Source organism: Cyprinodon variegatus, unplaced genomic scaffold (assembly GCF_000732505.1).
Source record: "Cyprinodon variegatus isolate N-32 unplaced genomic scaffold, C_variegatus-1.0 Scaffold36, whole genome shotgun sequence".
NCBI classification, from domain to species: Eukaryota; Metazoa; Chordata; class Actinopteri; order Cyprinodontiformes; family Cyprinodontidae; genus Cyprinodon; species Cyprinodon variegatus.
The window spans coordinates 749,791-765,422 of NW_015150489.1; the positions used below are offsets into that span (position 1 = coordinate 749,791).

General features: G+C 36.7%; 1 protein-coding gene across 4 annotated transcripts in view; it reads right to left on the reverse strand.

Annotated features, from left to right (window-relative positions):
• LOC107104834 (gamma-aminobutyric acid receptor subunit alpha-1-like) overlaps positions 1 to 15,632 on the reverse strand; it is a 44,692-nt gene that overhangs the window by 13,090 nt on the left and 15,970 nt on the right. For all 4 annotated transcript variants that reach the window (XM_015404949.1, XM_015404969.1, XM_015404965.1 and 1 more), the window contains 3 exons: positions 15,456 to 15,538; positions 14,419 to 14,562; positions 13,110 to 13,262 (listed from right to left, as the gene is read on the reverse strand). In XM_015404949.1, coding sequence (XP_015260435.1) covers positions 13,110 to 13,262; positions 14,419 to 14,562; positions 15,456 to 15,538 — 380 coding nt within the window. The remainder of the gene's footprint in view (positions 1 to 13,109; positions 13,263 to 14,418; positions 14,563 to 15,455; positions 15,539 to 15,632) is intronic.

Sequence of the window (15,632 nt, forward strand, 5' to 3'; positions counted from 1 at the left end):
ATTTTTTAAAAACCTTTTTTATACTAATTTTTGTTTTTTAGCTTTTATTTTTAACTGTTTTCTGATAGATTTAAAATTAAACTCAAATACATTTGAGTAAGGATAAAAATGGGCTTTACCAGATATACACCATTTTCAGTTAGACACTATGTAGCCATAAAGAAACTAGATGTGAAAAATTAGGAATGAGACCAGACTGCCCATATGTCAATTTGTTTAGCAGTAAACAGCTCCTTAATCAGAAGAGGATAAAAGCATCATCACTTGGTATTACACAAGTCCTTGTAAAAGCGCCATCTCATATACTTAACAGTGTTTCAAATGCTCTGTTGTCATGGAAACAAGTTTCCCATTTTCTGCAATGTGTGAGATGGAAGAAAAGAAAGAATAGTGAAATAGAAAATTTTGGTTTTGCAATTTAAAAAACAATTATTTATTCAATAGATTGAAGTATACAGGACAGTCTGAGTTTGCAGTCTTCTGCAACATGTGTAAAAGTGTGTCTGACTCAAAAGGCCAGAATATGTTTTTATTTTGTGTTTCACTTAATTCCCTTCATATGTGTTATGGAATCGTGTAGGACACAGGGGAATTGTTTTACCAGAATATAACGTAGCACTGCTTCTAAATGACTAGGTGGTTATCAATATGTATCTGCTGCAGGGTTCTGTCTTTATTAACATTATAGCATGCTCATACTCAATTGTCTTTTACGATACAAAAAATTGAACTGCTGTGTATGTACATATACATACATTTATTGCATATAAATGTAAATTCTGACTGGTAATGCTGCTGCAGATACGTAATATGATTTGTTATATACGGGCTCTCCGTTCCCTCGGCCCGTCTTGTCACAATGGGGAACCGGGCATTTAGTCGCTCTGCTCCCCACCTCTGGAACTCCCTCCCTCCGGATCTCCGTTCTCTGGACTCCTTCCCTCTTTTCAAATCCAGACTCAAAACGTTCCTGTTTAGACAATCTTATCCCATCTAGTTCATATGCATCACTCCAATGTTGTCTTCTTCCTTTTCCTCCTTTGGCTTTATTTTACTTCCTCCTGTTTTGTTTTCTGTGGTATCTTTATGCTTGTACTTTTTAGCTTCCTGTTTTTAATGTTTTATCTGCCTGTACAGTGTCCTTGGGTGTTTTGATAAGGCGCTTTCAAATAAAATGTATAATTATTATTATTATACTGTAGAGTCACTCCTGGCAAGAAATATGGATTTTTAAAGTTACTTAAAACTTATAAAAGTCTGACTGGTTACAAATTGTACCTAAGGTAGTATGCATCTGCCAGGTCATTTCTTCTTGTTCTTACAGTTGTATATTCTGCCTGTTAAAAACTTGGCCCAATAATCCAAACTCCACTCTGACAAATCTCAAGCAAGGAAATCCATGCCCAGTCCCTGCGTCACAGACAATCCCCACATGAAACCCTGTCAGCATGAGCAAAGCTCAAGAAAAATGCCTTTTTATTTTTGTGAAGCTCCAGTTTCAAATCTATCTCTAGCAACATTTTGACAGAAAACAACCAAACAATCATGACAAACAAAATGTGAGTCAAATGTACAAGTGTGAGGTAAAAAGCCTTCTGACACAAATTCTCAATACATTACATAAATCATGTATCTTGATTATAAAAAGCACTTTCAGAAAGGTATGGATGTTAAGATTTGAAGATGAAAAGACACATCAAGCTTAAGAGCTTACTCATGAATAATGCAACAACCTTACTTCCTGGAAGTCAGTAGGAGGTTGTGCAGAAACAAGGTTTTTATATAGTATCTAACCATGGATCCATCCACTTTTCATGGAAACACATAAAATAAACAAGAGTTCAAAGCTGCCCAATATTTAGGTTTACTGGTTGATTTATCAACTTCTAGATGGAAAATTCCAAAGCACTGAAATTCTGTAAAATGGTTGATCTCTCTTATTTTTCATTGTGGAAATCTTGAAATATTTTACATGACATAGCCTAAAATGGTAGAAAAATTTTGTATAACCTAATGATAATTAATCAGATAGGCCTACATTTCTGACTTTCATGTGTTACACTGTAACACTCCCCCAAATGGCTGTGTGTTAGGACAATGGACGCAAGTGTAACTCAAGCTCAAATCATAACTCTGCACACATATGGAATAGATTAACAACTTCCATTCTAAATATAAAAATGTATTAGTGAAACAAAGTCAACTCCAGGTTGAACATTGTCATGATTATGAAATTTGTGGACTTCTGTTTAGGTTTTAAGTTAGACTTTGATTTATGTATTTCTGTGCTTCCTTCATGTTTGGTTTCTTTTTCATTTTGTGTTATATTTAAGCAGTGATTTTTTCAGTTACTCTCTGTTGCCCCCTTGTGCCAGTCTAGTTTCCCTTAGCTCCTTCTAGTTACTTCTGTCTATACCTGCTCCCTACCAGCTAATTAGTCATCTCATTGTTTTTGTCTCCCATATATATATCCTCGTCATTCTTTTGGTTAATTCCTCCCTAGTGTCTCCTAGTTTTTTGGTTCTTGAGATTTTGTGTCTATCAGTTCTGGACTTAGGATTTTGATTTTTTACTTTTTCATTAAACTTTGCAAGCAATTATCCCCGCCTCTTTGACTCTGCATTTGGGTCCACAACTACATCCATCAACCGTGACAGAACATATTTCATCCGACCATCCATTTTCTCCTACTTATTCCCTTAGTGTAGTGGTGGGAACAGTGCCTATCTCCAGCAGTATGGGCGAAATAATATATTTTTAACCTTATGTGAATGTTCTTGATTCAATAACAATGCCTCACAACGTTAAAAGGCCTAATATTTATGATGTGTTACAGAGGACGGTTGCAGCTTTAGAGTAAAGTCAACCTGCATCCCGTTCCACCAATGTAAGGGGATAGAGGAGAAGTTTACTCAGTAGTTAAAATGGGTATCTTGAACTGAAAATTTATGATTATACTGCTGGATAAATGTTCAAATGCAGAGCTTATGTCGTTGAAGGAGTGATTCTTCCTAAAACCATATTGGTGTTGCAAATAATTAAGTTATTACCTAAATAATAAAAAAAACTTTTTTATACACAACTTTGTTCAAGTTATAATTTTCTTATCTGTATCTATTTCTAAATTTGTTTGGATTTCTACTCACAGCAGCATGATAACGAGTTGGAAATTATACTATTGTGTAGTGAAAACATTAATGTTGGAATATAAGAAGCAAATCGATGAGCATATTTTTTGTGTGACGACTTGTGAAAAAAAATATTTACAATCCCTTAACCAGTCTACAGAGGGAGGTGCTCTTTGTCAAATATCTATCAACATTCTCACTGTGCCATGCCCTCTTTACCTCCTGCTTAGTCAATAAAATAAGTATTATATAAATATTTTTCTCAGGTCAATTATGTTCAGCATCACTACATCATCTCTGGTTATCAGAAAAGGATAAATAAAGGGACTTGCTGATTGGCAAGTAATTAAATGACTGGGCTGGCACAAAAACTGCAGGGCATAAATCATGCAGATAGACAAACACAAATTTTGCAGCAGCACTCCTGACAATGTCAATGGCTTATTAAGTGCAACCACTGGCATGTAACCACCATGCTCATATGTGTCAAAACAAACATGCCCAGTTCACAACTGGGTATATGTGTATAAATGTTTGTACATGCACACCCAGTACAAACTCACACACTAGGTACTATTGCTTAATGAGCAGATACATTAAACAGCATAATGGGGGAGCCAATAAATCCCAAGCAAATCGGTTTTAAAGCGGAAGAGAAGGAATCAAGCTAATCTTCTGAGCACTGCCCCCCATGACAGCTCAGGATCAAAGAAACAGAAAGAAAGAGGGGAAGGAGAGATGGAGTTAGGAGGATGAAGCGCACCATATCTGTACTATCAATGGCTGTTTCCTTTTGGCTTTCATTTAGACTCCAAGTAAATAAATCGCTTACAGTTTTCCACTACACCAAACTAGCTATAAAGTAATCAGCCTCTTAATCGGCACTGTGATAAATAAGATAACTTTACCCACTGCTGTGTTTTTAAATTGCCTATTCATCTATAGGGCAGGAAAAAGAATTGTACATAGCCTTTTCTCATAGTCACAGTGTAATGTAAACAGCACTTTCAGTACTAAATTTGTTCACATTATTGTTTTTTTTTGTCAGATTTGGACACCAGATAACCTCTGTAGTAATAGAAAATCTAACAGTATGACAGTGGGTATTTATTTGCAGTAATGACATAACATTTAATATAAACATAATATATATACATTATTATATAATATATTAGGATCACTGTCCCGCTGACGCTTATTTAAAGCTTTGTTTTTTTGTTTTTCATATATATATATATATATATATATATATATATATATATATATATATATATATATATATATAGTGTGTGTGCAAGAATAAAAACAAGACAAAACAAAGCTTTAAATAAGTGTCAGTGGGACAGTGATTCTAATTTATTTAAAAAAAAATTTCTTGTGCATGCTATAAAGACAGCATCACATATCAACGTCATTTCAATTTACCATCTCCCACTGTTTTCTTTTACTTTTCCCTCCTTATAATCCAGGTAAACTTATGTCTAGGCATGGCTCACTTCGCATATAAACCTGGTGTACAACACTCTGTACACCTGTAGTTTATAAAACCTGTTTCCGTTCGATTCAGGGGACAACCCTGAAACAAAACAACAACAGAAAAGGCACCAACCTTCTCTCACTTCCTCTAATGCTACCTTGGAGAATTAGAGGTTTAAAATACATTTTAAAATAAGTGAAGTTGGTTTCAAGGATATATTTAGGGATATATGTCTAATTTCTTTAAAAACTCATACCTTAACAACTTTGTTTTGTAATGTCTCTAAAAGTACTCATGAAAGAAAGGGAAGATCAAAAGACTTGAAACCAAAATTTCCAACAGCAGTTAATGCATTTGGAATGTTCAAAGCTTGGTGAAGATGATATGACTCTACTTAAACGTTTTCTTAATGAATTAATCAAATAGCGTAAGAGAGGGAGGCTGTAAAATGGTTATATACAATCAGGAACTTTATGCACAAACTTCTTAACATATATAGCATGCCACTGATGAGGTAGACAGAATGCGGACCCCTGCTTTCTTTGGAGTCACCAAGGCTGCTAATGTGGCAAACTATACCTTAGCATGGCTCCCTTGGGCAATATAAACAATTTTGTTAACTGTCAACAGCTGATATAAATTCATAATTAACAAGAGACACTTCAGGATAAACCTTGGCAACTTTACAGAAAGGAATCATGTTATTTCACCTTAGGGCAGCATATGGTCCTCTGCTGCATGGATAAATACATTACAGTCACACTTAGTAATATTTATCCTCTACTGCAAATGTGATTTATTGTCAAACTGTAACAATATATAGCTAGCTGCAACATTTGGTCATATACTGTATGGGACTGCAGAAATGTGATTGTGTGCACATGTGGTTAGCAAGTGTTCTGAAAGTGTCTCAGGTGTAGTTGTGCCACCATTAGGTTTATCAGCCAGAGTGTGCCTTAAGTTTGTAAAGAAATTGTTTTCTCCTTATGCTCAAGTAATATACCATTTTTCTTTAAGTTAAGTTGGAGCTAAAAACTCGACAGATGAAATACACATTTAACCAGGTGATTATATCCCTCCTTTAAATAAAAGGATTATTTTGCACTTCTCATCTTTAGTAAAGACAAAACAGATCCCAGTCCTATTTTTATTTGTATTTTTTTTATTACCTGGTCAAGAACGTTAACAACACTACTAACCTTGCCTACCCTCAACCAAACTTCTATCTCAGTAAGGATTAGCTGAGTCAAAACAAAACAGATAACATGACAGTTCCCTGCAATGCTGACAGGCTCATGCTCTCATCTTATTTACAGGCAGTTCTTAGCTCCTATCACCTTTTTGCAACTTTTTGCAGAACTAACTGCTGTTTTATGAGCAACATGCTTTGTACATGGTCTGTGCAAAATAACATTCATTCATCAGATGCTAAGAACAGGGACAACTGTGTGAAAGGCTTCTGCCGGATAAAGGTCTTCAAAATGACCTGTATGCTGCAGGTGGAACCTGCGTGCAGTAGCACATTTTCAATGTGCCCAAAGACAGCTGTGGCTACAATGTCGCTTTCCACCAACAGTGTTTGAATTGGTAAAATAATGAATATAATGTGGAGAGCTTTGGAGTTGAAAATTTACAATCTAAGTACAGGCTATTTAAATACAAATTATAAAACCTCGAAAATCTAATTTGTTATAAAGCATTGAAAATCTGACTTTGAGAATGTATCAACCTCTCACTGACGGAGAATGATTTATAGTCAGATTTACAGTGAGATTATTCTCTTAACAGCTGGATTTACCTCCATCAACTCTTTACTTGACCCAGATATGGCTCACAAAGGTATGCCCATAACTTAATAAAACAAAACTGTGTTTTGTGTCCTGAAAAAACATTGAAGAGGGAAAAAAAATCTTGCTGGCTACAAATTATACCCCTAACACACTGGTGGAAAAACCTGTTTTAACAATCGGCTTTTGCAGGCAGTGAGCTCACTAACATGGGAGAAACAACTCAGCAAGCTACCGGCTTAAAATAGCCTTCCAATATCTCAGCTCCGATCGGCATACAGTGGGAACATCAGACCTGGGTCAACCTGCTAATTTAGTGCTACCATTGAGCGCAAGCTACAGACGTCAACACACCCGCAAGTTGTGTCTGATCTAAGAAGCTGAAACAATTGTGCTTACATCAGATACAGCAGGTAGTTGTGAGAGAGGGTGGACTAAAGAGCCAAACAATAAATCACACTGACTATGCCCTGCCTTCCTTCCATGCTGCTCTCCATTGTTTACTTTCCCCAATTTCTGTTGCAATGGCGACATCATCAATGGTAACCCAGCATTATGGTGTCAGCAGGTATGCAGCAAGGGGGGACAGGGGCCATGCAACTTGCCAGTGGGGGGTCAGACCCGGGGTTTTGTTCAAATGGGAAGGGAGCCAAATGTCGATTGTTAGCGGGTCAATCTGTGCTCAAAAAACATGCAATAACCCGCAAATTTCCGTGAGTAAGAGGCTTTAGCGATGTGCACTTTTACCCCTCCCCCCCACCAACGTCCCCTAACAAGTTTTGTGTACTCTCTTCAGTCATGGTGTTTTTTTTACAGTTGCACTGCTCAAGGTGACTTCATGTTAAAGTAGCTCTGCTAGATAGATTCTGATGTTCTTTTGTAAAAGATAAGCTATGCAAATTAAATTTGTTTAAGTATTCACAGTCTTTACTGAATACTTTAATGATTTATTACTGCCAGCATTAACATCCTTAAGTCTTTTGGAATATGATGTAGCAAGGTTACTGGGTATATACAACAATTCTTTGCTAAATGTAATACTTTTAATACCCTTTTAATACTGTCAAAAAAATTTTAAATGGCAACACAACTGCAAACCGCCACTGAGGTATAAACATTTTTACTTTAGTTGGGAACTATAAAGTTAATGAAAACTGCCAAAAAGCAAAAATTCAAATTCAAATCAAGTACTATTTTTCAAATTAAAGTATGTTGTTACTTTTTATGCTTTGGTAAAGAACTGATCTATAAACCGATTAGTTGGTATTTAAACTTAACCTAAAACAAAAGTTATTTAATTGTCATCTTTATGAAGAGAACACACTTTCTTTAGTGCCATCTACATGGTTCAGAATGACAAATGAAAAACAGAAAAGTGCAATTCTAATAAAGAAAGTCCAAATCATAAACCTTTGTTTTTATTAAGCCAGTTTTACCTTCCTTAGTTTGCTATAGTTAGTACTGACTTCACTGTGCAGAACAGGCTATGGTAGACTTTTAACTGTGTGTATTTATGTCTACCCCAAATTTTTGAGTGGACTGTGCACATACCGTGAGCCTTGCATCGTGCACATATCTGAATTCACAGTCCAGCAGACTTATTTTTACATTTCTCGTGACAAATGCTTTCATGTCCCATTCTGCCATGGTAACATCAGACGAGTTTGATTTATAGCTTCATGAAAATTTATAAAACAAATTCTAGCTGTTCGCCAAGGTTCGCTAAGATCTTGCAGGTTTGCCAAGACCTTGCAGGTTCTTGCGACCGGCTGCTTTGAGCATTTTTGCCACCAATTAGCGTCTATAAAGCCATGTCAGATTGGTCTCACATTTATAACAGTTCAGTAAGAATACTCATTCCTCATGAGAAGTATATTCCCACCAAGCACTGCAATGAGACGCCACGTATGGGGTCATAAGAATTTTGCTTTTAAGGCACCTGTCATTGCGAAGTCTGCTGGCAGATGTTTTTGGACGCATGGCTCAAGGAGTATGGTGGGGCTGTTAGGTTAAGGCAAAAAAGGTCCATAGTCAGAGCTTAGAATTAAAGAGTCTGTTTTTTATATTTACGGTGTGCAGTCTGACCACATACTGACTGATAATTTATGTCACTGCTATCTTGGTCCCTCTAAACTTTTAAATGGCCTTAATTTTTGCCGATTGCTTTTCCTACATTTTAAAACCTTTAACTTTTTACTTTTACTGTGCGTGCATCAGTCTTTTGGCAGTTATTCTCATCCTTCTTTCCACTACATCTCTAGAAGGAGATTAGTTCAATACCATTAGGAATGAGGCTGTAGCAACTAAATATAAAAAAGGTACATTGCTGTTAATAATTTGTGAATGTACTGTAGTTTTCTTCTAAAGACATTCCGTTCAGTTGCACTGAATTTTGTTGAATGCTTTCCGTCTATTGAAGGCTAAATACATTTCCAAAACCTAGTTTTCAGATTTTATCTAACAAACAATTAAAAGCAAGAATCATGATTCTTCCACGACTCACTATGCAATACTTTGCATTTGTCTATCTCATCTAATATCATGCCAAATACAAAAAAACTGGGAAATGTGATACAAGGCTTTAATAAAAAATTATGCATATCTTTTTATACAGCTGAAAAAAGTCATGTTTATTATGTTTAGATTCAGGCACGTACATGTTTTGGATGTAATCCCATGGAGCACAACCAGTCCTGGTAGCATGGGGGGGCACACACATGCCCTAGATAGTTTGAATCTAATCTAGGCCATCCTCGTTTCCCCTTAACACGTGACAAGCACTGCAGGTAGAATGCTGTGGCACATATGCAACAAGCATGTCCCCACATTAAAACACACTGCAACCAACACAAGTTAAAAGATTGCAAGAACATCAAGCATGGTAGAAATGGAAGCGCTGCAAAATATGTCTAGTCCCTCTGCAACAATTCAAGGGGAATCTTTTTAAGAAGCGAGCCATGGGAGAGACTGGCATTAATAAGGAGAATATGAAAAGAGAAAGAGAGAGAAAGGGAGAGAAAGAGAGAAAAAAGTAGAAGGAAGTGTGTATAGTGAGGTAACTCAAGGACATTTTCGCTGCTGCTATGCTTTGCTGCTGTAGAGCATGCTGCAGACTAGCAAGAGCTTTCTTTTTGGTTGGTGTTATATAAGACCTTACTGTGACAGAGAGACAAATACACACCAAATCCAAAGAGACTTATCCCATACAAGCACATTCACATTAACTAGGCAACGTGCACATACAAGCAAAGACACGCACACTGATCGCATACACAGGCAGGCAAATCCACATACACACTTGTAATCTTCAATTCAGGGCATGTAATTTTAAATTCACACTATGCTCTCTTTAAATTCTACTGCAGCTACCCACAACTCATTTGGCGCAAACATAGAGCAGGGCACAACAGGATAAATATATTGTATAGTAAGTTTGATCAGAAACCAGTTGGTTTCTGATCCAAACTAGAAAATGGTTGAATTCTAAAGTACCTTGAGATGACATTTCTTGTGAATATATAAAAAAAACTAAATTGAATTGAAAAATTGACCCATTAATCGTTTTAGTGACCTGTTTTTGTTTTTACAGATCTGTAAACAACCTTATTAGCTTTTTGGGAGTTGAATAAATAACATGGTTTGTCTTTACTCCAGGAAGTTACTGTATCCCAGCAAACATATTTCTGCACAAGATCAGCATATGGAAAAAAGCACGCCATGGCCCATTCAAGGTATCTACTCCCTTACTGACCAATTTCGCTGGTATTCTGTCATAATGTTTGGCTAGACAAATGCACCACTAGCTCCACAAAGTTTGGAAAGACAGCATGTATTTTCTTCCTTTACTCTGTGGATAGCATAATCATTGATGCTAAGGGCTTGCATAACAAGTACCAAAGGGCGACAGTGGTGTTGGGTGTTGAAGTTTGCCCTGAAATCGAAGGGTTGATGGTTCAAGCCCCGGCTCTGACTTTCATTGTCGTTGTGTCCTTGGGCAAGAAACTTCACCTGGATTGTCTACTGATGGTGGTCAGAGGGCCCGGTGGCACCAGTGTACGGCAGCCCCGCTTCTGTCAGTGAGCCCCAGGGCAGCTGTGGCTACTATGTAGCTTGCCACCATCAGTGTGTGTGTGTGAGTGAATGACTGAATGTAGTATAAAGCGCTTTGGTCACGTCTCCTAACTTGAAAAAAGGCGCTATATAAGTACATGCCATTTACTATTTACCATTTCACAAGCATGCAAGAAGCTAATAAACATTTGATGCTTTTGACTCTTAAATAGTTAATAGTCAAGTTAAATTATTTTACTACTGTTATTGAAAACTATTTAAAATGAAATTCAGTTGGAATTCATTCAGTTCAGGTCAATTAAGTTAAATGACCTTTTATTCAATCAAAATAAATAGTTTTTCCTTTTAGTTCACAGTTTTTATTGATTTTCTTGACCTGTTTGAACAAAGTGGCAACCACTCAGTCTTCATCATCAGGATCTCAGCAGAGCAAAAAGCACTTCTTGCAAATCAGTTAAACAATTCTTTTTAGTTTGAAACATTTCCAAACCCTTTTGCAAAACAGTTAACACAGATGTCATTCAAGCAGTCCAAACTCCATTTCTCTAGCTATGTTAGCCAAACAGAAACCATATATTCCCTGCTCTTAGAAACTTCTTGATCGGTATAAAATCACTGAAGCATCTGTTTGACACTTCTTCACGCAACTTTTCAATTTGCAGTCAGTCTGCAGGCCTTAAAAGATGCCAACCTCTGCAAAGTGAGGCGACGTGGGAGGAACCTCATTGGGCATAGGGCCACTATTAAAGTTCCAAGGCAGAGGCGCACTAACATAACTATGTGTGCTGCTATTTCCAATGATCGTGTCCTCTGGCATATCCCACTGTAGTACTGAGCACCTCATTGCATTCCTTAGCACCTTGCATGACAGGCTGATCCCACCTCTTGAAAGAGGGCTGTTGAGGCTTGGTATGCCACTGTTTGTAATAATCTGGGACAATGTGACATTCCACCACCGTTGTGTAGTGAATCAGTGGTTTGTGGTACACCCTAGAATGATGGTGTAATTTCTTCCCCATTACGCTACATTTTTAAATCCTATAGAGGAATTCTTCAATGCATGGAGATGGAAGGTATATGATCACTACCCCTATGAGCAGATGCCCTTGCTCATCACAATGGCCAGTACTGCACAGGATATAGATGCAGAGGCATGTCAATTATGGATCAGGCACGCTAGCAGATATTTCCCTAGGTGCATTGCAAGAGAAATTATTGAGTGTAATAAAGATGAGGCTATGTTGCCTATTTGTCAAGAGAGAAAAGAATGGAAGAGACAGAAGGGTATCACTTATGCCTATCTCTTGCAGTTTAGTTTCATTTTCCTAATTTTTTATACAGTGATTTATCTTATATTTATTTCATATTCTAAATGTATTTTCTAGGGCTGTCAAAGGTATTGCGTTATTATTTCATTAACAAATCAAAATATTATTGCTGTAATAATTTTTGTTAGGTTAACGCGGAGGGCGTTTTCTTTGTGCATGGACAGTTCAGTCAGTCATGCAGCAGCATTGGGGCGTGAAGCCAGAAGGGCCCCACATTACTGCTTGGGGCTGCAAGGAAGAGAGAAAGGGAAAGAGACTTTTGTAGTGGGGAATCGAAATGTAAGCGCTGTACCAGAGCATAGTGTTGTGGTAAGAGATTCCACCCCACGCTCAGAGGTTGCTGCTGCAGCCACAGGATCAATTCTGACCCTCAAACAATTTCTTAATCTTGTATGTTTTTGTCTCTTCTGCTTTGGAAATTCATTTTTAAAATGTGATTATTGATCTGTTAATTCCCCAGTGTCATATGATCATACTATTAATGCCATAAAACATTTTTCATCATTTGACAGCTCTAGTATTTTCCTTTGTTCCCCATAATCTGGAAAAAAACAATGTATGATAAATAACATTTGCATCACACCGTATCTGTTTTTTTGGAAGAAGGCCAATTTGACTACAAATGACACTGAAATGTCAGCTGCGTACATCCATTGGCTGCTGCACTGACTCATACTGAGTGCTGTATTTTGTATTTTGTTGCCTCTTGCATAATGAGTGATTGAAAGCACTCATTAATTTGTGGGCAGGTTGTGCTGCTTAAGGGCAAAATGTGCTTTTGGTCTATATTTTAAATGTTTTGGCAGGGTTAGACTCTTTTGCAAAAACACTGTATCATTATGACCATTGGTGCCACTGTTTAGGCCTCTGCGTTAACTATGTATATTTTGAATTGAGCGCTGGTTCAAAGCAATCTATAAATACTATACTTTTACTATCAACAATAGTGAATTGCAGCAAATTTAATCACAAGAACCTTTACAAGTAGTTTGAATTGCAGATAGATTGAAGGCTGGTAATATACTAGTGAGATTAATTCACTCAATTATAATAAAAGCAAATTAACCTTTTAGTTACATATACATGACTGTCGATTTTATCTTAACTTGGGAATGTCTTTCCTTTAGATGACCCCTGTAGGCTTTGCAGTTGAGTGATTTCAGTTCTGAAACCCACCATACATAATAGTGAACGCTTGGTGTGTAATTATTGTTAATTCCAAGCGACATTTCCAGGGGCAGATTTGGAACTTTGTGGTGACTGGCTCATTTTTTTTAGGCACAGATGTTTGTAGGAGAGAGGAGAGTCAACAACTCACCAAAGACAGTTCTGGCAGGGACAGACTCTCTGTTGAGCCAGAAGGACACTTGGGAGAGAATAACTGTCATGATGCAGGGTAGATATGTCTGGATCACAAAGTAACCTATTTTTCTCTTCAGGAGGAAGTGGGTTGTCATCACGACATACTCTCCTGTTTTCAGAAAGATAAGAAACAAAGAAAAGTTAAAAAAAAAAGCTCTGAGTTCAAAGTTGAAGAAAAAGACCAATAGGCAAATTGCTGAGAAATAACAAACAAAAGTGAGCTTTAAGTGAAATTCACAATGCAAGGTTTATAAAAGTAGAAAAAATAGACATAAACACACCTTCAGATTGATAGTGCAAGGGCAAAAATCAGGTCAAAGGCTAATGGCTATTATATTTTCAATTTTAGAAGAAGTTGCTTTAATAGAGACCATGTCTAAAGGCTGTTTGTACCTAGTGACAAAACTATTGATTGATTGACACTGATCTCACACTGGAGAGATGTACTTATTACATAAACTCAAATAGTCTAAAGCGAAAAAGGTGCCAAAGGAAGAAAAAAGTGCATGGAATATATACAGTAAATACAATGCATCCACATATGACAGCTTAACAACAATTAAGTCATACTGTAGCTGTAAAGAAGATATCATGACTGAGTACCAACCTAAATATACCACAGTTTTTTTAAGGAATCTGTACTGAAATTTATCTTCTTTGGTTCCAAATCTTAAAGATCGATTGAGCCGGAAACCAATAACTTTATATTAAGCTAATGTTCTTTTTCCTGATTTTGTTTCTGATAACACATAAAAGGCGCAATTTGAAACTCTCTTTTTTATACTGTTTTTGGGCCATTATGGAATCAAGTCAAAGGATGCAATGTATATGGACTAACATCAAATGTATTGTTCTATATAATTTCTCTGATTATCTTTAACAGTTTGAGATTTGTAAAATAGTAACTCCAACCTATGACATATTTTCCAAAAATATCTATAAAATGTCCTCTAGTCTTGTATCTGTCTGTTCTTCCTAAGGTGTAAGAGTCAAGTCGTTAAGTATAACATCTTTGTGTTAAACTAGTCGGTGTGGGTGTGTGTCCTATTCTATCAGTACTGCTTCATTTACTGTACAGCTATAAAATTGATGTACTGTAGTGTAGATAGGAAAAGTATAATTCAATAAAATACTGTTTAATGTATGCTAACACATTTTTCCTGGATATAATCATTTTTTGCAATGAAATAAGAAATTATATTAAAAACTAGATTAAATCAAACAAAACTTGGAACATGACATTACTTTTGAACTCAAAAACATACCTGTGCTTGACTGCACCACACCAGAATCCACACTCTGACCCATCAGATCATACTGGTTTAACCGGGAGCCATCTTCTGCCACCACAACAGACTGAGCAGCCCCTCTGGTCCATACGTATACTACCTCTGCTCTAGTATAGGCATCTGAGGACCAAAAAAGTATTATTCTGGATTATGGATTATTCTGGCAGACTCTTGACAAAGCTTTAGGGTAGTCCAAGTAAAACTAATAATGTTACAGTTTTTTTTTTCCTTTAATCATCTAATCATATCTTTTATCATCTTACATAATATCTTATTATTTTAGATATAGAATTGTGCTAAGCCACTTTCTGCCATTCCCCTTCTTTCATCAAAATAAGAAAAAATGTTTAAATAGAATAATGTGACCTTAAAGCTGCAAAGTCAATCAGTTTTTTTTTCCTGTTCTGGCCACCCAAGCTGTCAAAGCTGCAGTGTGCCTCGACCACTGCAGAGGAAAGGATAACTCAGCTGCAGACTGCAGAGCAAGGAAGAGAGCTCATCACTAAAATATTTAGCGAGTGAGTTCAGTTTAAAAGCGTTTAAGGCTTAGTATTCTCACACATACTGTGTAGTTGTGTGAGAAACTGCAAAGAGATAGCGTGACTCACATAGCTGTTGCCTTAATGTTGTTTTCTTTCTCTTGCCTCTCAAAACTTATTTGGCAAATCACATTTCAAAGTTGCTCCTATCATTTTCACATTACACTTTACGTAAAATGTTCCCTCTTAAGTTCATTCTACATAAATCTTTTCCACTGATATGTATTGTTAAGAAAGATTCAGGGCAAATTCAGCTGTCGGCAGTGAACAGCTGGTGTGACGCCCTGGTAATATTAAAACAGGTACTGTAAGCTGCAATCGTCTTAGAAAAGATGAGCACTTCCTTTCCTTTATCTAAAGGCAGCTGAACGTTATCCAACACAAATATTTATGTTTGTATGCAAGAGGGGTTTGTTGATCAATTTATTTCACTTCACATATAAGATTGCAAGACGGCTACATTCGACTACTTACAGCTGCCAAATTTCAGGGGACAAGCATGGGCATCCATAGGGAAGTCTTCTAGATGCATAGGACATTCTGCTCTTACTGTAAGCCTAGAGCAAATCATAGACAATTTAAAGTTACTATGACAGATAAAATAAAAACCTGCTTTCTCTCTCTCTCTCTCTCTCTCTCTCTCTCTCTCTC